This window comes from Dicentrarchus labrax, unplaced genomic scaffold (genome assembly GCF_905237075.1).
Source record: "Dicentrarchus labrax unplaced genomic scaffold, dlabrax2021, whole genome shotgun sequence".
NCBI classification, from domain to species: domain Eukaryota; kingdom Metazoa; phylum Chordata; class Actinopteri; family Moronidae; genus Dicentrarchus; species Dicentrarchus labrax.
Window position 1 is genome coordinate 8,428,819 of NW_026136704.1, and position 23,237 is coordinate 8,452,055.

The window sequence follows — 23,237 nt, forward strand, 5'->3', positions numbered from 1 at the left end:
CCACCCCTCTAGATTCGCCCTTGCTTTAAAGTGCCTCTAACATCCTAATGTCCCTTTTTTAGGGGTTTGTATTTTGTCCCTTGCTATTTGATGTAATGTAACTATACTACTGCTTCTGTTACCACACTTTCTGCATTACTCTTTACCTTCTTGAACACTTTTCCATTGCTCTGTCGCTCGTCCTCCTCACAGATCACCTCCCTCGTCCCTAGACAGTCTCTGTGTGGGAACTTTGTGGCTGCGTACTCAAACATCTTATCCAGGGTGTCCACTCCTGGGTGCAGCGAAGTCAACAACCTCTTGGTGGCGCTCACCGCTCGGTAGGGTCCCTCGGGACGTCCCAGCACCGAGCGGGCCTTCGCTCTCTTCGCTCGTTCCTCCTCGGAGCCAAGGAAGCCCTCGTTGGATCTGGAGACCCAGCTGAGGACGTAGGAAGGCAGGAAGGTGATGAAGGTGTAGATCCATACCATTAGGTGGAAGAGGAGCAGCAGCAAGGGGTTCAGGTCCTCCTTCAGCTTCATCTTGGTGAAGCTGTGAAGACGCTGGACGAGGCGAGGAGAGAGTGTGGAGGAAGATAAGCTGTGAGAAAAAGTTCCTCCCGCTGTGGCAGTCAGTCCCCCTTTTCTTCTGTCCCTTTCTTTGTCTTCCTTCTTTCTTTTGGAGAGCTTGACTCGTAATCCCTGGCAATAAAATGCCCACAGCTCCACACTACTCCTGGAAAATAAATCACAAACAACTGACATTCAGTTCCTTTCTTATTGTTATTTCAAAATAAGGTAAAGCCTGAGCTTATAATAATCCTGAGCTTTAAGAGCCACAAAGTACCCGGATCTCAACTCATTCAGAAATCGAAACCAAACAATGAGTCACATGTAGTCTCGCTCAAAAAAAGCAGAAGAGAAATTATTGGCAAACCACGACGTAACAAACAGACCTGCTCTGTGCTCCAATGTTCCTTCTCTTTCCTGCAGCCCCTGTATCCAGTGCACTCACTGAGAAAACAGCATGGACACAGCACAGGCAACTGTTACCGCTGAAGAGACAAAGAAAAAAAGAGAGAAAAAGAAAGAAAACAGCAAGAGCAGATGAGAAAAAACTAACAAAAAGATTTGAGAAGAAGAGAAAGTGAAAAGAATGAAACAGAAAGAGACCACTATCTCTAACAGACGTAAGCGACACTAAGTGTGAGATGGTGTATAAGAGGTTTCTGAATGAGCATGTATGAGTGTGTGTGACAGGGTACAAGCCACTAGACTAGACTAGGACGACTGAGAGAGTACACATAAAGAACAAGCTGAAGCTAAAGTGTGTGTACCGCAAAGTAGCAGATGCCCTAGCCACACTGTACACACTGAACCAGAGAGAGTGTAGTGGGATAGACTGCCACACTGGATTTTTACAGTATGGAGTATATTTTCTGAAATTCATCTCACTTCCTAGTTTCAATTGTAACAATACTGTATCATGTGACAGACACAGACAATACGAACTAGTGGTGATGGAGACTGTAACATGCAGTAGGTGCTGGCAGAGTTTGGGAGCTGTCCAGAGTTCTGATCAGAGATCAGTGTTAAGGTTCTCTCTTTGCCATGACTGACAGGTTTCCTGATAGCACCAGTTCTCTACACTTTAACCTGTACAGTAGGTTAGGCCAACACCGGTCTTAGCTTCAGATCAATCAGGAAACACTGTTATTTAAATATACGGTGTCTTACCAAGGGTTAGGTATGTTTGAATATTTTGATACAAGTGCTTTTCAGGGCCGATTGCAAAACTTTCTTTCGAAACCTTACTTTTTTATTTCATTTCAAATGCCTTTCTTTCCTTTAAAGTTTAAAGTTAAAGTTCAAAGTTATTACATTTTAAATTTCCTTATACAGTATACCACAAAAATAGTAGTTTGACAACATAATCTTAACCCAAGGTCCACTTACTAGCTTTTTTTTTTTAAACCTCAGACTGAGCAAACAGCATCTGCCATGTTGAGATGCGGTTTAAAGCTCCAGTAAAGGAACATCTGTTTATGTATTTCACTGGCTGTTGTAGCTAATCTCAGTTTAGAGATCCCCAGACGTTTAAAAATAATCTGCTTTGACTATTAATAAAATTGTGTCTGTTCTTTCCCCCTCATTGAAAAATCCAGAATTCATCTTCATTTTGTCAGTCGTGATGTCACAAAATCCTGCCTGTACGTATGCGTCATAAACTCAGATTGTAGGTGAGCTCAGAAAATTTTTTCCCTTTTAGCAGATTGAGATTGAACGCAGCCTTCTAGTGTCAAACTATGAACATATAACATTCTGCGCAGTGTAAGATTCAAGGATCTGTAAAAAAAAAAAAAAAAAAACTGGATCTTTAAGTGTTTCAGATTATTGCCAGGGTAAATGAAGGTCCCATCCTCTAAAAGATACTTCACAGTCATCATTGTTATCACTACTATTATTGATTACTATTTGTCTGTTGGGTATGGCAAAAGTGCTTCTCTTATAATTTAGGGAGCTGAACCTCGTTACTATCACAACCGCCATTATATAGTCCAACATTTCTGGGTAATAAGGTGGTTAAACTGCCATTAGAGGCCACCAGTGTGAGAAATAACCATAATGCATATTGACATTTCTACCCAGTCCATCAACTGTCTTTGCAATCGTGCAGCTAAAAAAAACATGTCCCCTGTCAAAACGGTGTGAGCGAGCACGCAGATACACACTCGGAGGGCCGCTAACAGCCTATTCTAGCAGCAGTAATTCATTATTCATAGGAGGGAGAGGCTCATCTAGCTCCCCTGAAGCACCTCATCCTTCCCCTACCAAAAAACTGACACACACTGTACCTACTTGTCTCCCAAACACACTCATCCCTCAAGTGTCCCTTTGAGACTCATAAATAAATCAGAGCTTTTACCAGCACTGCTCTCCCAGACTACCATCTGTTCTCTGTGGGATTCTCCACTGCGCTGTTGTTCTGCTTGGTGTCTTGTTACCCGGCCTTGATGCCTCCTCGCTTCATCACAGGACCCTACAGCTTACCAAAACTGCACCCTGCTGGGACAGACGCTTTACTCCATCGCCCGCTATCATCCACTTGTTGGTTTGGTTGTCTCTTGCAGTTCTTTTCTTTTTTCTTTTTTTTGCTGAAAGTGGAGGTCGATGAAATAGAGGCCAGAGAGGAGTAGTGTGGTCAACTGTGGTAAACAAACTGTCAGACTAGAGGAAAAGAAGCAACAGAGCACAGTGCTGGCAGACTTCAACTTCTTCCACTGCTGTTTTGTGTAGACATTGAACCGAAGTTTTAGGTCTGCTGTAACAAATATGAGACTGCAAGGACAGTTTTAAATGCAGCCACCATTTTATTTTCCATCATCTTTTGTAAACCATAAAAAACAAACCTCTCGTACTTTAAGCAACAGAGAGGGAACATGCTTTCTTGAACAACGACTGGGTTTCTCTTTGTTTTTCCTCATGTCAGCAACCAATGCTTTTCATTTTTCTTTAGACTCTGAACCTGTCGCTGATATAATCCTGTTCCTCCATAAAGATCACTGAAAATCATCTTAGTGCTATTGTCTGCTCCTCTAACAAAACATCACAAAATCTACATTTCATAGACTGGATTATTTCAAGCTATTATTTCCTGCAACTGCATTCAGTAAACAGGATGTTCACCAACAATACTGAGTAGCCTACACTGAATCTGAAGGCTTTGGTGTGTTTTCGATTAGATGCTGAAGGGATACTCCATTTTAGTATTGCACTTGACCAAAATATTGGTCAAAATCAAAGCAACATAGGTCGAAATATCCTGGTCAAACTCTGGAAACACATAATGTAACTCTGTAACGTCTTTTGTTAGACCCTCTCTCACTGGTAAACACCTTCGTCTTTCAAACCACATCCCCAGTTTGGAATGTAACTCTTCTCACAGTTATTAATAGCACTCCAAAATGGTTGTTGATTAATTCTCGGTTAAATAATCAACTAATAATTTCACCATTGCGCCATGACTGTATGAATAACAGTGGGGAGTGCCACTGTGTGCACTGCCAGGCACCACTAGTCAGATTACACATGGGCAGGGAGATATGGTGTTGTAGTCATAACATATTGGAATGTCGGCTAAGCTTTGGATAAAAGGAATTTATGCATAAATAAAGATGGAGAGCCACCTGTAACCTCCATCTGTGTGACATCAATCAGACTAGTAATTCCTTACTTTTCATTGATATGCACTGATTGCATCCACGAGCCATTTACCAACCCAGAGAAACGAGTCCAACCCCCATGTAGACGAGCGGGCTTGACCTAGGGCTTTCCAGAAAGATCCAAGACCAACTCCTCCTCTCAGTCACTGTAAAAGGTCAAGACCCTGATTTATCCTAAAGCAGTACACAAACAAGATTGACTCTAATCTCTTACCTTTAATGGTGAGAAAGAGCTAGTCGCAATATGTAGACTAGTAGTTGCTCAATGGGTGGCTTTATGCAGCAAGCAGGCGCTTTGCAGGCAGCCTCCACTCACTGGATTAATTGAGTAATATTGTGACATAGTCTGTGTAGTGGTGGGGTGAGCAGGCGTGTGTGTGTGTTTGTGTGTGTGTGTGTGTGTGTGTGTGTGAGGGAATGATTGCTTCCTCAAGAGATTGTGTGAATGGGTTCTTTTGTGTGCAGACGTCATCGTGCTTTCACCCACTCAGCTAAGCAGGCAGGCCGAAGTCTCGCAGAAAGTTCAACATGGCCATTGTGGTGAGACGACGCACAAACACACGACTTTGGCCCCAAGGGTCAGACTGCGCGTGTGTTAAGGAGAAAGAGGAGATGTTTGTGGTGTGGAGGTGCATTTGCGAGGGCGTGTGGAGGTGCAAACATGAGGTGTATTTGCCTGTTTCAAACAGTGGCATAATCAAAGGCTTGCAAAATGACTGAAGAGTTTTAAGTACTGTATGATTTCATTGAGAGTGAAAGCACAAAACACAATTGGTTGGATTATGCAGATCAGGCTGCAGCTTTTCTCTGCTTTTGTGTGCACATGGTGACATAAACTACTGGCAAACATGCCAGTCACCAACCTATTCCTTTCACTTTCTCTCTCTTGTAATGCTTTGGACTATTTATACCACAGCTAAATCAATAAAAAGTACCTGATCCTGGCTAATATTAAGTATCTTTATCACAAGTGAAATAAGGAATGTAAATAAATACCAAGAAAACATGTAATCTTTTCCCTCCTCACTCAGCAGACTATATTAACTTAAGATATGTTTTATAACACCATAATAATGCAGACTTGTGTCCTCCTTGAGAAATATGGCTACCAGGGAGAAAGAGTGTGTGTCTGAGTGTTTTCTAATCACATCGGACCATCCCCGCAAGACAATAGGATCTCTGTCTGTAGGTACAGGAGCACCCTGGTGGACCTGCATCATTTGATAACCGTTGCCACAGGCCAGTTCACTTCGGCTGGGTAAATAAACAGACCTTAAAAGTGGCAAGCAGCTTGAGGTTGTAAAACTTGGGAGTGAGGATTGTTGTGAGGTGACAAAGATTTGCAGTTCTGGCCTTTGATTAAAACACACGTTTATATAAAATGTGTCTTGCTTGTCTGCCTTTCATAACTGTATACATCTACCTGAAGAAACACAAAACAGTGTACAGATGTTTCTAAAAGTTCTCTTAAAAATATGCTCATTACAATGAGTATATGAGCTACTGAGCTCTTCCTCATTCCTTAATGAAATTAAAGCGCAATAATGACACAAGGACTCCCAATATGTTGTGGAATTGAGATGTCATTATAATTAGAGCCACTGAACTGCGACATCCAGGCGCACTCGCGACTAACAAGAGCCCCACATTGGCAAGATAACTTCCGGTTTGATTTTTCAAAATAAAATAGGTCAAACTGTGTTGCATTTTGGCGAAACACTGTTCAAGGCGCTGACCATACGAGATCATGAAATAGGCTCTCGTCCACAAACACATTATTATATTATATTATAATTATAGTATGAGCGAATGTAGCATTGTTGGTAACTAACAGCGAAATGATCACTTTACACACACTGGCATTTGAACAGCACACACATTCACACCCTGTTCTCAGCTGAGGGAAGAATCTGAATTACATTAGTTAATCCTACTCTGTCTGTCTTTGTTCTCACTTTAGCGACTCTTTCTACACTTTGGCTCAGCTGACAACATTAAATTAGCTAGCAAGTAGCTGCTACATTCAACAGCGTGAACTAAAAGTCTCGGGTTTTATTTTATTTTATTTTTTTAGAAGAATAGCGTCCATTACTTCCACAATTGTCTCGGTCTATCTCGGGCAACTTGACGCAACTGTAGCATCCCGCACATCTGGGTATAAACGCGCATCGAGGAACTTACCGGTGTCCGTCTGTCAGTCTGTCCGTCCTCCGGCCCCGTTACAGTCAGCTCTGCCTCTGTGTCCACCCGCCGGCTCTCCTACAACCGCTGATGTTGAACTCTGCAATCTGAGCCCGGAAGTGACACGCGCGTCGTGTTGTTGTACGAGGATGGATGGCGGGTACGGAGGGAGAGAGGGGGGGAGGAGGGGGAGAGGAGGGGAGGAGGGGGAGGGGGGGGGAGGCATTCCCTGCGTTATGATTGGACTCGTCGAGGTGGCGCGTGCTAGGGGCCGGGCCCAGATGGAAGGAGGGCTCGAGGTGACTGCGTGGGTTACTGAGTGTCAGAAGGAGCGAGAGGCCACGCGCGCACACCGAGGTGGGGTGCAGTGGTTATATTAAAGGAAATAAAGAGGGTGTATTAATAAGCTGTCAAATGTAAAATGGTCCTCAGACTCTTGAGAAAGTTCATACAAATGATGATCAATAATTGGGTCAATTAAGAAAGGGTCCACCTAACCTGAGTGGAAGAATTGTGAGGTCCAGTACATTTCACCTGTGATTAAGATTTAAATGTAAACTTATGGTGCCATGATTTGGACATGGGCTCCACTGGGGGAGTCATCATGGACAATTTCAAATGTTACAGAATATCACAACCACTACCTTGATCATGCAGAACTAGAAAAAAAACTACTCATTGTGTTCTTCTTCTTGACACCGTTTCTTTGTCTGCTTTCGCCCCTTGTGCAATTTGTAAAGCCCCTACCCAGCATGCACCGTTGGAATACCCAACTGTCAAAACACTTGACATGAGATAGATAGATAGATACTTTATTTATCCCGAGGGAAATTCAAGAAAAACACACTCAAGTTACTCAAAACAACACCACACGCACGGAGCAACTGGATAAGAGTCGTGCTCGCGCTGGCGCTGGAAGGGCCTTGACATTAAATGTATGTCCTCATAATGTATGTTGATACTGTGACTGATATCTATGTTGTCTACTTTCATACACACACAGCACTTGTGGAGGGCAGGGAGTGCACAGTGGGCTATATGAGTGGATTTGAACTGGCAACCCTCTGATTACAAGCCTGGACGAACAATGCTGATGCATGATGTTATTTGGAGGAGTGAAGCAGAGAGGATACAGTTTATCCAATGTAAAATTTCTGTCATTTCTGGGATGTCTTTATTCTGCTCCATACCATGTGATCATGGTCCTGAGTTGCAAATAAATTAAATTATTATTATTTTTTATGTTGACTGTTGTATTGTTATAAACCTAAGAAAACACAGAGCTATGAAAGGGAGCCGCTGGCAGTGTGATGACTCACTCTGCAGTGTGGTGCAGAGGCAGTGTGATATATCATGGAGACAGAGAGACAAGCAGATGGCTGCTTCACCAACAGACATATTACTGGGAAAATGAAATGGTGAAATGAGGCTTGCTGCCTCATATCTCCACTTTCTCATCAGGGTTGTAATAATAATCCTTCAGTCCCAGCACTCCACCATCTGATTACTAACAAGATAATATATTTAATTAACAATTTCATGATTGGAATGTATCTGTCATCCGTTTTAGCCACTAAGCATCAAACCAGATGACTCAAGCAGATTCTTTCAAATGTATAATTTGAACGCCATCTGTTTTCTAGCTTTCTTGAAGAAATCGTATGAGTTTTTTTCTCATTAGACAAGCTCCTTTAAGCATGAGGGAAAATATTTAGCATATTTTGCTAATAAAAAATGTAATGCCATTTCTCATATGCAGATGTCAACTACTACTTGCTGTGCCACAATCTGTTCTCATAGATCTTTGGTGCTATTCATGAAGACTTGTTATTGTGAATAACTCCCTTGATACTGTCTGCATCATTATTTCAAGCACATTCAACCCCTGTTGCCTTCTGATTCTTTACTACAGTATGTCCATCTCCAGCTCAGTTTCAAGCCGTGAAACCGTGGTCTCTAGGCAACTTTTAGGCGTGCTGGATAATAGCAGTATATGTTTTGATTTCCAATCTGGCCTTCACTAGAAACACTCCACTGAGATTGCTCTCCTCAGGCTCACAAATAATATTTGAATAGATGATTATTCTGATGTTCAGTATTAGTGTATATCACTGATATTTTTTCTGATGTTCTCCAACAAATAAACAACTTAATTTTTCTAACCGAAATGTTTTCTCAATGGGTCTAAAGTGATGGGTGTCCCGGTCAATGCTGTTGTCCCTACTTTCATGTCAGTTGAATGGAATTGAACAGTTTGTTTGATTAACGTCCCGTTAATAGTCCTAGTTATTATAACACTTGTATGTAGATTTTAAGACTTTTTGTCTTTTTGTAAACTTTTTGTCTCTCTTTTTAAGTGTACTTTTTTAAAAAACATTTGTTGTATTACTGAGAAGCACTTTGTAATTTATCTTTTTAAAGGGGATACTAAGTTACCCCATGTGTGTTCTCATTAAAATGATCAATATTAATTATGATTCTTATAAATAAATAAACATTGTTAATAAAAAATAGATTAAGTTAACATGGTTCCAATTTTATGTTATTTATCTTAACGTTGGGACTTAATATTACGTAGTTATGTACTTATCTCAATAAAACATGGGGAAAGAGACACGGTTATTATGTGACATATCTTATGTGTTGCTAAGACACGACACTTTATTTCGAAAATAATTAACTACATTTATCACAATTGGAGGACATTGTAGCCACAAATTTGAGATGTTTTTTTTTCTCTCAGGCACCGCTCTAGACAGCTACAGCCGGCTGCTGGGGTCCTTTTCCACTGGGCTGAGGAGGATTAGCAGCCAACATGCCGACTGTCGGAGTAAAAAGAGATCTTCTCTTCAAAGCTTTGGGCAGAACATACAGTGAGTCATATTTACTACATGTTCAAGTAGCGGACAAGTTGTCTGCCTGTTGTTTAAATGTTCTCTGGACTCTGAAAGAGGACGTCAGAGCTCAGTTTGTGCTCATTAGCCTGACTGTTAGCACCGCAGCAGCTGCTCACGAGCGGCTAGCTTTACCGGATCTGGATTTTAATACAGAGAAAAATAAGACATTTAATTGAAATTCGCGCCAAGTATGAATTTGAATATGAGGCTGTTCTGCTGATGTTTGTGGCAAAAAGAAACTAGTCTTATTGCACTGATACCTGTGTGTTTGACGTCAGCGTGATTGCGTCATTCAGCCGGCTCCTGACGTTTAAACCTGAGCCGGCTGCGGGTGAAGAGCAGCAGGGGGGAGATAACAGCCGGTGGGTCCTTTTTATATAGAAAGCTGTTTTTAATAATGGCTGTTTGCTTCTTGTTGTAGCTGATGAGGAGTTTGACGAGCTGTGCTTTGAGTTTGGGCTGGAGCTGGATGAAATTGTGAGTAAACAACATGAAAGGAAAAGTGTCTTCTGATTACAATAGACCTTCGTCATGATGTACACTTTGACTTGGCAAAAACTAAATTGTATAGGATGTCACTCATGACAATTGACAAGTCAAAATGTCTAATGTGAGAAAGGTCTTCAAGTACATTTGTGCCAAAAATCTATTGAACTGTGACATGTAACCAGTGAACTCATTACAGACCTCAGAGAAGGAGATAATCAGCCGAGAGCAGGGCGACTCCAAAGCATCCGGAGCATCCGACACCATCCTCTACAAGATTGATGTACCAGCTAACCGCTATGACCTGCTGTGTCTGGAAGGGCTGGTCCGTGGACTGCAGGTCTTCAAGAATACGTGAGTGGCATCTTGTATGACAGAACCGGCATCCTGCTGTGATTGCTACAGTGTCAGTGAAGGGTGACTGCTAAAATGCATGTCAAGGTTGACCAGTTTCATGACACAACAGAGAAGTATAACAGTGTAAATCAGAACCCTTTTCCAGAATAAGGAGGGTGGAAACGTCTGAGTGTGATTTAATTGCATTAAATATCGTGGATGAGATGTGGTGTTTGGTTGTCAGCCTTGCTTAAATCCAAGATGCCTATCCATTATGGGTGTAGTGCATGCAGCCTTGCTTCACTGTTGCTACAGAGATTGTATTTGTGTTTCAGGTTGGAGGCACCTCGTTACAGACGAGTTAGCCCCAGCAGCGGGGAGCCTCAGAAGCTGGTTATTACTAAGGAGGTGGGTGGTAACATTCATAACACTTAAAGGCAAATACTTTGTAGCCAGAATCTATCATTAGCTTGGTTTATAAGTCAAATAAATGTGTGTATCACCATGGTAACAACTTGGTTTGTTGCTGTTGTGTTTGTCCTGTGCAGACGGCGGCAGTGCGACCCCACGCTGTGGCAGCAGTGTTGAGGAACATCACCTTCACACAGGAGCGTTATGACAGCTTCATCGAGCTGCAGGAGAAACTCCACCAGAACATCTGCAGGTTAGCTTATCTGTTGGAAATGGTGTGCTTACTATCGCTTGTATAAGGCCTTGGATTCAGCTGTTTATATAGTCTAGGTACATCTGCGTCGTCCACTTAGCACTGCTAAACACATGCTTTGAACAGTTCAGTGGAAGAACCATACAGATGCTACCACGTTGTGTCGATTTTAATTGGTCACATGTTTTGTGTCAAGATGTTTTACTGGAACTTGATGGACCTTTTTCACAGCAGCCATTTTGACATAAAATAGTAAACACAGGTGTTACCAATGATACTGGTTAAGGTTCTGTTCCATTCAGGTCAAACAGTCAAAGTGCTTCCATTTTGCATGTTGGCTCAGTGTAAAAGCTCTGCTGCACTAAATCATGTCAGAAATGGCTGCTGTGAAAGAGATCTGTTCCATGAAAATCTCAGCAGCTGGGCGGTGTCTGAGATGTTGCAGCCGCTGTGTCTGTCACAGAGCACGTGTACCTCATTAAGTGACAACACAGCGCAAGCTTTGAGGGCATAATGTGAACAGATAACTAAATCATTATTGATTTATCTGCCAATTATTTTCACGATTAATCGATCAGTTGTTTGGTTTGAAAAATGCCAGAAAATGGTAGAAAAAATGACCATACCAACCTTCTAGAACCCAAGTTGACATCTGGAGATTGTGTTATTAGAAAATTAATGATTGATCAGTTATCAGATTAGATGCAGATACATTTTCCATTGGTCAACTTTCTCTTTCAGCTCTACTATAAAAGTACTTATTAGCATTGGCCCTGTAAAAACCCCCCAAAAAAACTGATCAATGTCAGAACAAATATTACTTTTCAAAGAATGGTAATATGTCACAATTCGTTCTTTTACTATCAAGATATTTCCTGAAGAGACCAAAAGCAACAGTGAACTTATCCTGCTGATGTATAGTCTGTGTATACAAAAAACACACCAACCACTGTTGTCCTTTTTATAGCGTGTTTTAATGTCATTCAACCATTAACTGTGTTTTGTGTGCAGGAAGAGGAGTCTGGTGGCCATCGGGACCCATGACCTGGACACCATCTCTGGTCCTTTCACGTACACAGCCAAACCTCCTGGTGACATCAGCTTCAAACCCCTCAACCAGACCAAAGAGTACACGGCCACCCAGCTCATGAGCCTCTATAAGGTGAACATCTAATTTGCTGGACTTTGGTTAGAAGAGCAATTTTCTTTTTGAGCGGTGCTAAGCTGGTGTTCTTTTGACTCGTACAGACAGACAGCCACCTGAGGCATTACCTGCACATAATTGAAGACAAGCCTGTGTACCCCGTCATCTACGACAGCAACGGTATTGTCCTGTCCATGCCTCCCATCATCAACGGTGAGTACTCTGTCTGTCTTTAGGTGTTCTGCCTCTGTTGCATACTATAGTTTTTTTTTCAGCATTTATCTAGAATTGTGAGCTTGGAAACATCTGACAGACAGATATCAGAGATCTGACTTGCTTGCTAGTAAAATTGCACCGTTTCAGGCTTTTTAAACAGAGAAATGTTAAAATAACTGAAGTGAGTATTTCTTTTTTCCAGGGGACCATTCAAAAATCACCCTGAAGACAAAGAACGTCTTCATCGAGTGCACAGCCACAGACGTGACCAAGGTGGGAGGAGAACAGAGAAATCCCATTAGAAGTTGTTCAGTCAATGTTATCAAGGGAAAAATGACTTAAACTCAATCTTGTTTTCAGGCAAAGATCGTGTTGGACATGATGGTGACCATGTTCAGCGAATATTGTTCACAGCCTTTCACGTAAGTCGCACATCTGTCGCTAATACAAGCTCTTCATCTCCATGGAGACGGACAATAACTGGGGTTCCAGCTGTCAGCACCTTTCTGCTTGTCAAGCTGAACACAATCTTGCTTTGACATCACTGATAATCTCCCAGTGAATTACAATAACTACTATGAACATAGAGTGAAATATCCATCATATCCATCATGGATGAGCTGGCATTTGTTTGTGCAATATCTAAATAAGTGTGTGTTGTTTTGTTTTGTCATCTTCAAACAGCATGAAATATGCCACCCATTAACCAACTCTAGATAACAATTACTTGTCAAATAGGGAACTATTCTTATTCTTAGTCATATGTGCTTTGTTCAAGATAAAAAAGTACAATAAATGACTGGATTGGACAAGTATTACAGTGAGGGTTATATTGTCTTTTGTCTCTTGCACTTTCAGGGTAGAGGAGGCTGAGGTGGTTTACCCAGATGGCAAGACCTACAAATACCCAGTACTGAATTCACTACAATCATCTTATACGTTCTCCTTTTTTTAATCAAGGGCACATGAATTTCTTCTACGGCCTCCTAATTCTCTGCTGCTATTTCCTGGTGTGTTCTTTAGGAGCTGGCTTACAGGAAGGAGAAGTTGTCCAGCGAGTTCATCAACCGAAAAGTTGGCATCAAGTAAGTCATTCTGACCTACTCAGTCAAAGTAACATAAAAGTAAAAGATGGAAAGCACCTACAGGTTTGTCAAGATGCATTCCATTTTGCTTTTGTCGCAAGGTTGGCATTAACGTATCTGAGGAAACTCACAGACTAACCAGTTTCATTAGCTACTTACTAACACAGTCTAGTACAGCAGCTCTGAAACAACGAACTGTAGCTGTATGTTTCCATTCCAAAAAATGGCAACCAAATACTGGAAAATAAAAGGAAAAAAAACTTTGTTGAACCTCTCTATAAGTTGGCCAGCTATGATGAAGATAATCATCATCATTTATTGGACGGATTGTAACCTTTCTTCCCACCAGCTGCTTGGTGTCAGCGTATCCTCAGAAACTTGACCAGTCAGCATTTGCTTTGTTTTCTCCTGACAGTGAGTCAACTGAGAAAATCGCCCAGCTGCTGACCAGGATGTGCCTGCTCTCCCAGGCTACAGGCGTTGGTGACGAGATCGAGGTTGAGATCCCACCAACACGCTCGGACATCATCCACGCCTGTGACATCATGGAGGACGCCGCCATGGCCTACGGATTCAACAACATCCCCCGCACCACGCCACGCACCTACACCGTAGCCAACCAGGTACCTGGGTTTTCTTCTGCATGTTTGATGTGTGTGTGTAACCAAATATCATTGTATCTCTTGACATATGGTGTGTGTTCTTATGTTTTTGCTCTGTATGTCCACAGTTCCCTCTGAATAAACTGACTGAGCTGTTGAGACAAGATCTGGCAGCTGCTGGATTCACAGAGGCCCTCAACTTTGCCCTGGTAAGAAAAAGATGCACGGATGTAAACACGGCTTTTTTCTTTGCATCTTTTGAGGGAAGAAATAACTCAATCTTCCTCTTACAGATGAAAAACTAAATTCATAAGCACTACAAACGCACCATTGCTCAACTGAAGTCACTCAGATGTTGCTGCTACATTCGTACTTGGTCTGGTATGACCTGTAGCTTATGGTGGCTCATGTTAGCTAATGTTTGCATTTGGGTAAATATTACTGTATAATGGAAAAGCAATTTGTCCCCTCACTCTTCCTGTAGTGTTCTCAAGAAGATATAGCAGAGAAGCTTGCAAAGAAGATCTCAGAGACCAAGGCGGTTCACATCTCCAACCCCAAGACTGCTGAGTTCCAGGTAAAGAAGAGAAGAATGGAGATCCTATAAAGAATCATTTTTCCAGAAGAGGGCACTCTTGTCCTCTCCGACAGATTGTAGCTCATTTATCCAGCCTCACCACTCTTTGTCACCACCAGGTGGCGCGCACCACATTGCTGCCAGGCCTGCTGAAAACTATCGCTGCCAACAGGAAGATGCCCCTTCCCCTCAAACTGTTTGAGATATCGGACGTGGTGCTGAAGGATGAGACCAAAGGTAGGCGTCTGCATGTGTGAAGTGATGAAGAAAATCATTTAGTCTTATATAACACGTACACACTGTATCAAACACGCCCTTAAAACAGTTTTTCAAACCCTGTTGCCTCACTGATATTTTTTGGGCCGGATGCTGATAATAGCTGGTTAAGATGTAATCTGATAGTGGTAATGCAATTTAAGCCGAGAGACCAAGTGTGCTCACATCCATGCAAAAATACTGAGGTGCAGGACAACAAGTATTACTGCACAGCACAAAGGAGAAAAAGCCTGCATACTGATGGTCTCCAAATACATTTTTATATTCTCTTTTAAAGCAACGTTTTGATCTGCAAGATCTTTTGTATCAGAGAGAATAAAGATATTGATTCGGAGCCCATCAGTGTGCAGACTTTTTCTCCTTTATGCAATGCAATTTAAGTACCCATTTTTTATTTGTTGGGTTGGAAAAGTCTCTGAAACATCATTTAGATACCAGGATGCTAAATTATTTCTATAATGATTTACATTACATATATACTTGAATCTGAACAGTGCCTTACGTAGTCTTGTTTCATTTTTCCATAAATATGAAAAATAAACCAACCAAACATAAGCTTCATTACATAAGAGGAATGGCAAAATAGACCTATTTTGAATAAAAACCCAGTATTGGCTTTATATATTAGTAGCCAGTGTACCTAACACTCCCTCCCCCTCATCCCACCAACCAGATGTCGGGGCGAGGAACAGCCGGCGTTTCTGTGCCGTTTACTACAACAAGAGTCCGGGCTTCGAGGTGATCCACGGCCTGCTGGACCGAACCATGCAACTGCTGGAAGTGAAGTCAGTCCGCGGGGACGGCTACCACATCCAGGCAGCAGACGGTAAGAAGGCTTTGAGAGGGAGTGGAGTGGAGATCTATGGGAATATAGCTAGCTTTGCTGGTAAATATCTTAAGACTGGATTTATACTGGGAATGACAGATTTTAAGCCCTAGATTGATGTTAGAACATTTTAAATTACTTACCAGGCTGCCGAACAAATGGATCTGGGTCACATAGGGGTTAAAAGGCAGGTTTTGTGGAGATTATGTAAATCCAGTCTCTGACTAGCAGCAACCACATTGTTTGTTACCAGAGCGTCATGTACCCGGTTTATTGAGGGGGCACAGTTTCCATGGCAGTGACATGCACAGTTTGGCTCAAAATGAACTTGTGAACAGGCCTGGTTAGTTTAGATTAGATCTAATGAAGGGGATGAACAAATACGTTGGCATACAAGAGAAAACATGTAATATTGATCTAGGTGGCAGAGACAGAAGCCAAAAATATCTCTGCATACTTTTATAATCAGATACTCAAAGCTTCAAATGGTCATTATTGCCGCTGTACACTGCTCAATCATAGACCAATCAATCCAATGATAGTACATTATTAGAGATAAAGCACTATTGGTGTGTATGTTAGCTGATAAATAACAAGAAACTGCAATACAGAAATTCCAAACCAAGTTGATTTTCCACTGTAAAATTTCACACTCAGTATGTGAGTGTGTGCAGTCTTAAGACTGTGTGTATGACTGTGTGTCAGTTTTAGTCTGAGAAAAGTTGAGTACATTTAGAATATGGTTAATATGGTGTTAGTGGAGAAGTGATGGAACCCAAAATGTGTAAAAATATTTTTTTAAAAAGAATTCACTAAACCATTGATTACATCAAAAAGTGCATGAAATACACTACTATAGCTCCCCTATGTGCCTTTTTTAAATGTGTACTGAGAGTACTTTTCCTCCCCTCTTCTCTGGTCTCACCTGATGCTGTCTGGTACAGCCTCTGTTTCTCCGTGTAATGGACACAAGCTAACCCTAAACAAATGTGGCTCATAGTCAAAACCACTGATGCTAACATCAGTAACAGTCATGTAAATTCCATGTAAAGTGTGAAGTTCTAAATAATTGACCACTTCTGTCCAGTAAAGTTATGCTGTTAGTGTGATTAGAGGTTGCTCGTTTCTAAAAATTACACCTTACACTGTGCACAGATCACAGGTTGTGGAGCCCCCCTGTTCTCCTGCCTATGGAAAGAACCAACACATACATATTTCTTAGAACAAAATGTTGTAAAAAGTACTTCCTGATAAAAGAAATGTACTCTCTAGACACCAGATCTCAATGTGCACCCTCAAGTCAAATGGGCTTAATGACATTACTTGTTACATGTTTTTGCCCATTAAAAGTAACCACTGCTGCTTTCAAAGTGGTCCAACTGGCCAGGGAAGTATACAAAGGGATAACGTTACAGAGTTATGGTAGAATGTGTTTGACAACTTGTTGTATACAATTATTTTATTAGAGAAGTTTTTACTCCTTTGAAATAGAAACCTCTTTTAAGAAAATGGACAATAACAAGCTATGAATGAACAGGTGTCATTTATAGGTCATGGGCATCTGACTCGCTCTTTTTCCCCTCTGTACCACAATTCACTCTATTCCATTTACTTTGTCTTCTGTTCTTCCTCCAAAATCACCAATTGCATCACCTTACCCTAATAAATCAGGATAACTCTGTGCACTGTATGAAGGAAACCAAATAGCGTTGACGTACACTGTCCTGTCATCATTTCGCTCAGTAAAAATCAAGGGTGTCACATCAGCACTTGCGGTTCATGAGTTGTAAGCCAAGAACTCATTTCAGACAACCTCAATGTGTCTGTAATGATGAAACGCATCTGAGTAAGAGTGTAAACGTCCCGTCTCAAGTCATCATGAATGAGATGGCTCGGTCAATCATGTTGCACATTAATGGAGAGTTCTTTTTTTATGGTTTGGTTTTCATAGAGAGTGACATTAACCAGCAGTGACATGTGACTGGCACAATAATACTTGTTGTGTTTAAAGAGCAGGTATGACTCAGTTGGGTTTCATCTCTCAGAAGCATCTGATCCGTTCCTGTGAGATTAGCAATCAGAAAGGTTCGACTTCAGGCCAATCCGCATACATCATTTGGGTTTTGGAGCCCTTTCTCTTTCCATACTTTCTCTCTCACCCCCCCAACAACTCCCCCCACCCCCTCCTTCTCCCCTTGGCTTGCATGCTCCAAGGTCACGCTGCAGGATATCCACTCTGGCTCTGCTGGCCCATTCAGACTGCAAATCAATGTGCTCAAGTATCAGTGAATGAGAGCAGTGAGGAGACGGGAAGGCAGACATGGGAGCGGAAGAAGGGATGAGATGAGATGAGACTAGAGAGAGGGGGGGGGGTGACAGGAGAGCGACAGAGCGACGGCTGGAGGCGTAAGCAAGAAAGGCTATGAGAGCGGGTAAAGTCTGCAGTGTGGGAGAGTGCATGGGAGTCACGTCACCCACTGCAGTGCTGAGCAGCGAGACAGACTGGCACATACACACCCACCCACGGGTGCTCAGACTGTCCATCTGAGAGGCACAAACACGTATGCACACACTTAAGAGGGAGCTGAAATGGACTGGCTCTAACAGTTCGCACTAATGCTCAACACACTGAACACACACTCCCACTCAGTCTATCTTCTCTTCCATTTTTTTCCACACTTTATGCACCATTAGCCTAATCCCCCTCCCCTCCCTACATATGTCGGCGTGTCCATAACCCCATTACAGGGTCATGACCCTGGTCTAAGAGGCTCACCTGACACAGACACACCCCCTCAGGATGTGTCCATCAGCATGGTGAAACAGCACTATCGATAACTCGCCTTCACTCCCAGCACGGAGAGAGAGAGTGGCTGAGGGAATAGATGTCAGCTGAGTTTCCTCCACTCAGCTGGGATACGGGGATGAAATAACGAGTCAGGGGATCAGAAGTGGCGGAAGAAACCACTTAAGAGACAGATGCCTGTGTTTCACTTAACAACTGTATCCAATGCAAAGTCTTGGCAAATACACCCTTTGTTAGGAATTGTGACTTTTATTTTTTATTTTTTTTGTCAGTAATTGACTGTAAGTCTTTGGCCTATATATTTTTACGGTTAATATTGATGTTTATTATGTTTATTTAAACTTGCATTAACTGATTTTTTTTGTCCACTTGGGGGCAGCAGAAACAAGTTTGACATGTTATCACCTTAAAGGTCCAGTGTGCAACATTTAGGAGGATCTATTGAGAAAAATAGAATATAATATTCATAACTATGTGTTTAATCATCATAAAATAACAATTGTCATGGTGTCCACCACACACTGTACAGTAGCCTAGAATGGACAAACCAAACGCTGGCTCTAGATAGTGGCGTTAGTGTTTTTCGGACATCTCGCGGTCACCAAAGGTTCTCCTTCATGCATGGAAGGGGACCTTTTTAAGTTGATTTGGTGAAGCAAACAGTTTTTTATTTCCACATCCAGCAGTTACAAAGACACATTGTCATTCATTTGGAGTTGTGTTTCTTGTCTCCTGGTGAATATAAGCCCAATATTCCCAATACTATCTTTTAGCTCTGTTTTTGTTTCACCAACTCCTTAGAGAAATATTTGGCTCTTTAGATGCTAAATGCAAAAGTATTTATTAGCTACTTGCTAACTTATCTGTCGGCTGTTTGGTGCTGATCATAGGGTTTTTAGAGCTTTTTCACTGAAAAGAGACCCTTAACTCACTATAAAGCTCTGTAAAGACGAGGGGAGCTGCAGATTCAGGTGATAATTCTCTGTGAAAACAAGACCAGGAATTAAACTAGAATTATCTTTTAATGGTGATGATTTTCAATTTCAACGTTTTTGACCAAAAAAGTATTCCTTTCAGCACGGAAACCCTGAAAACCACAAACAAGAACCTCAACACTGAAACCCATACTACATCATCATCCTTGGAAGTCACTCATGCTAGTAACCATTTTAGGCGTGTTAGGAGCTCCTTAATGCAGGTTGAGGCGTTCCTTCCATTGCAGGCTTTTGTTGCTGGAGTAAGAACCTGTGTGAATTCTCAGTCCAGTTGTATAAAGTAGTATTAAATCCTATGGTAAAAATCATGTCAGTTATATTGACATATCTGATGCAGCTGTCTAACTCTCCTTTCCGCTGAAAGCTTTGCCGAAAGTTGGAGGAGAGTGGGCGGAAAGTGGCCCGGCTCAAGTGTAGGATTTTCATTGACTGATTGGTTATTTAAGATGTACCAGAGCTATTTATATAGTTGCCATGGCATCCTGCTCATGGTACAAGTAGATGACGTGTGAACCGACGCAAGCACATACCACCGATTTAATACACCTAACAGACACAGAACAGGCAACCGAAATAAACACCATTTATTTCAGCATGTCTGTTAAAATGTCCCTGTTTGAGTCTCCTCCACACACACACACACACACACACACACACACACACACACACACACACACACACACACACACACACACTCAGTCCATGTGTTCTGCAAACCTTCATACATAGTGATGAGTGATCTAAGCAGTGGGCTCTGGAACCCATTAGCAAGGCAGCGTGGGAAGAAGCAGTGCACTATGGGAGAATGCCATGTCTGTGTGTGTGGGGCTGTTGTCATGGCAACCCCCGTATCTTGTTAAATCTCTGACAAGTCCGTCTTTCTGTCTGTGTACTCGTCACTGGTTTTGAGCGAACGCCTCTTACATTGACATGTGTTTTTTCATCTCACTGATGATGGAGGCTTTTTATTCCCTGTGGACTAAAGTGACCTTTACTCATGACACTGACGTACAAAACTGGAGCATCAGATTTTAATCAGAAAGAGTGTGTGTGTGTGTGTGTGTGTGTGTGTGTGTGTGTGTGTGTGTGTGTGGGGGGGGGGGGGGGGGGGGGGGGGGACAGAAAAATGTAATTATGGTCAAATGGCTGCTTTACAGTAATGACCTGTGACATTTTCACATAAACGCCATTAATTTTGCTGCTTTGTCAATGATGGATAGCAATCCAGCTGTCTAAAGCTTTTATTTTTTCACTTCTGAAAAGGGCGTTCTTTAGCAAATTATGTGTTCAGGAATTGAAGCCTTGGTTAGGTTTTGTTTGGAAGAAACTGATGAAGAACTGATCATTATCAACCAATGTGGGAGAACAAACCATTAACAAGAGAAAATCAAGGAACAAGAAAGGCAGAACAGTACCGCCCACACTGTATGATTGACTCATAATTTCTGTCATACGATGTGCAAAAACCACTTAAGATGAATGCCTGACACAGAGGACGTCCTCAATACTTGATACAATACAAATGCTTCCACAATAAAGTGCAAGTCCAAAGTGTTGCAACTATATAGTGGCAGGAATGTGTTCCAAGAACAAACAGATGGCACGTTAAATAGTAACACTGGTCCAAAATAGTTTGCCAGGATACAAACAGATTGCAAACAAGTGGAGGTGATAATTGTTGTTTTAAAAAGGAGGCTACAAAAGGATGTGATGTGCCTCAACAGTCTGGGCTTTAGCAAAAGAAGAGGAAGTCTGTGCCAAGTGTAGGCGTTATCCACTAAATGATGTAACCCTAAAATCCACTCGCAACTGTCTTCTCGCTAAGTAATGATTCGGTTAATTTACATTTATACTCCTCGTTTTCTTTTTTTCTTCTCTTAGATTCCACCTTTTTCCCTGGTCGCTGCGCAGAGATCTTCGTTCGTGGAAAGAGCGTGGGGCGTCTTGGCGTCCTCCACCCAGACGTCATCAACCGCTTCGAGCTGACCATGCCCTGCTCGGCGCTGGAGATGGACATCGAGCCCTTCCTGTGATTTCACCTTCCTAAACCTAAACCCCTGCTTAAAAATACATAGTTTATAAAGCAATGAGATTCATGAGGAAAATATGAGGCTTAAAATGTGTTAATAAAATAATGGCTTTTGGCTGCAGATTATCTTTGTATCTGGTGCAGGAGAAAAGCAAAGGACCAAACTGCAGCATTATTACGTGGAGCCATTGTGTTTTATATATCAGTAACAAGGCTGTTTTTTTTACTGAAGTCAGAAAAATTAAAAATTAACAAGACTCCATTGTGTTTGTGACGTGAATGGTGTGCATGCGTGTGTGTGGGCTTGTACATGCATGCCTGTTCTTAATTTAGGTTACTAGTGCCTTGGGGTTGGTGCATGGTCATTAAACTCAGTGACTCATTACCTGTTGCTTTGTTGCCTTGGTTCTTCCAGTGGCCACACAGCTGAAACCACCCTCACACACGACGTCCCCATGCAGGAAGTAATCAAGCACACGTTCCCCACGCAAGATGCATCCTCTCAGCCCCCGTCCTCCCGCCCAACTTCCACTAAAACTGTGTTTGGTGACATGAGCACGCCAGCCGGCCTTAAAGCTCTCAATGATTTTCTGGCAGAGAAAAGCTACATGGAGGGCTTTGCGGCATCCCAGGCTGATACGACAGTGTTCGATGCCATCCCTTCTGCTCCTTCTCCGACCTTCTGCCACCTCAGGCGTTGGTACAACCACATAAAGTCCTTCCAGAGAGAAAGAGCCAGCCTCCCATCAGCCAAGAGTCAGTTTGTCCTCCCAGCGACTCCCCCCGCCTTGACAAACAACACCAGCGACGACGACGACATCGACCTATTTGGCTCAGACGATGAGGACGACGGCGCAGAGGCGGCTAGGATCAAGGAGCAGCGCCTTGCTGAGTACGCTGCCAAGAAGTCCAAGAAGCCAGCTCTCGTTGCCAAGTCCTCCATCCTGCTTGACGTCAAGCCCTGGGACGACGAGACAGACATGGGCAAGCTGGAAGAGTTCGTCCGCAGCATCAGCATGGACGGGCTGCTGTGGGGGCAGTCCAAGCTGGTCCCGGTGGGCTACGGCATCAAGAAGCTTCAGATAGGATGCGTGGTGGAGGATGATAAAGTGGGCACAGATCTGCTGGAGGAAGCCATCACCGCCTTCGAGGAATATGTTCAGTCTGTGGATGTGGCTGCCTTCAATAAGATCTGAATCATGCTAACACAGAATAAATTCACTGAGTGGTACCATCTGATGTCTTCTGGTCTTGGTTTTAGATGATGTAATATGAAACACAATGTTCAGCCACTATTCCAGCGTCCATTTAAGCTCAGGTCCTTCATTTGAAAAGACTGTTTATCCTTTGATACAAGTACAAAAGATTCTTGCCTTCAAACATCAAATAAAGCCATCCTAACTTTTGACCGAGTACTTTGAATTGTGTTCTTTTCTTCCCCTTTTGTCATGCATATGTTTTTATCAGGTAACAAGTACACAGACTTTCACTGTATCTGATGCCTTACTGTCATTTCAACAGGCGCTGTTGCAGCCAGTAGCCTCCCATATGAACGTGTGCTGTGCAGACAACAAGTCGTCTCGTAAATTCAGTCTGACAGGTGTGCCGGCATTCCTTCAAACTCTGCTGTAGCAAAGGGACGGTTAACTCTTTCATTACTACCCAGTCAGCACTAAAAACACAGTAACCAGGCCCATTTGGTTAGCATATGGCCTGTTCTAACCTGCCAAGTGATAGGACTTAAAGAACAAAGGCAAACACAGGTTCCATTTAAATGAAGTTGCCAAGTTTCAGTTAAACTGGTTTTGATAGTATTTACCATACTGGAATAAGCCTGTCGGGCTCAAGGTGGGGTCCTCCCATTGGAAGAGGACTTGCATGTTGTGTAGCTTCTGAAATACACACCAGTGCATTAA

At 42.4% G+C, this 23,237-nt stretch overlaps 2 protein-coding genes across 5 annotated transcripts in view; one reads left to right on the forward strand and one right to left on the reverse strand.

The window, feature by feature from the left end:
- Positions 1-6,524, reverse strand: part of acsl3a (acyl-CoA synthetase long chain family member 3a) — a 34,477-nt gene extending 27,953 nt beyond the window's left edge. The window contains exons 1-3 of one of the 4 annotated variants that reach the window (XM_051397273.1): positions 6,383-6,518; positions 935-992; positions 147-714 (exon numbers count right to left, since the gene is read on the reverse strand). In XM_051397273.1, the coding sequence (XP_051253233.1) occupies positions 147-521 (375 nt within the window). In that variant the 5' untranslated portion in view covers positions 522-714; positions 935-992; positions 6,383-6,518. Of the gene's footprint in view, positions 1-146; positions 715-934; positions 1,097-6,382 lie in introns of all 4 variants that reach the window. The other 3 variants (XM_051397270.1, XM_051397271.1, XM_051397272.1) reach the window with 3 other exon arrangements.
- Positions 6,525-9,125: 2,601 nt separating this feature from the next.
- farsb (phenylalanyl-tRNA synthetase subunit beta) lies at positions 9,126-22,729 on the forward strand. The gene is made up of 18 exons (XM_051397269.1): positions 9,126-9,255; positions 9,701-9,756; positions 9,965-10,119; positions 10,437-10,509; positions 10,650-10,765; positions 11,777-11,927; positions 12,014-12,122; positions 12,328-12,398; positions 12,486-12,547; positions 12,984-13,035; positions 13,149-13,210; positions 13,626-13,833; positions 13,941-14,021; positions 14,297-14,389; positions 14,509-14,626; positions 15,339-15,491; positions 21,174-21,321; positions 21,737-22,729. Exons 1-18 carry the CDS (start codon positions 9,198-9,200, stop codon positions 22,515-22,517), a joined length of 2,547 nt encoding a protein of 848 aa, XP_051253229.1. The 5' UTR covers positions 9,126-9,197; the 3' UTR covers positions 22,518-22,729.
- The last annotated feature ends 508 nt before the right edge of the window (positions 22,730-23,237 follow it).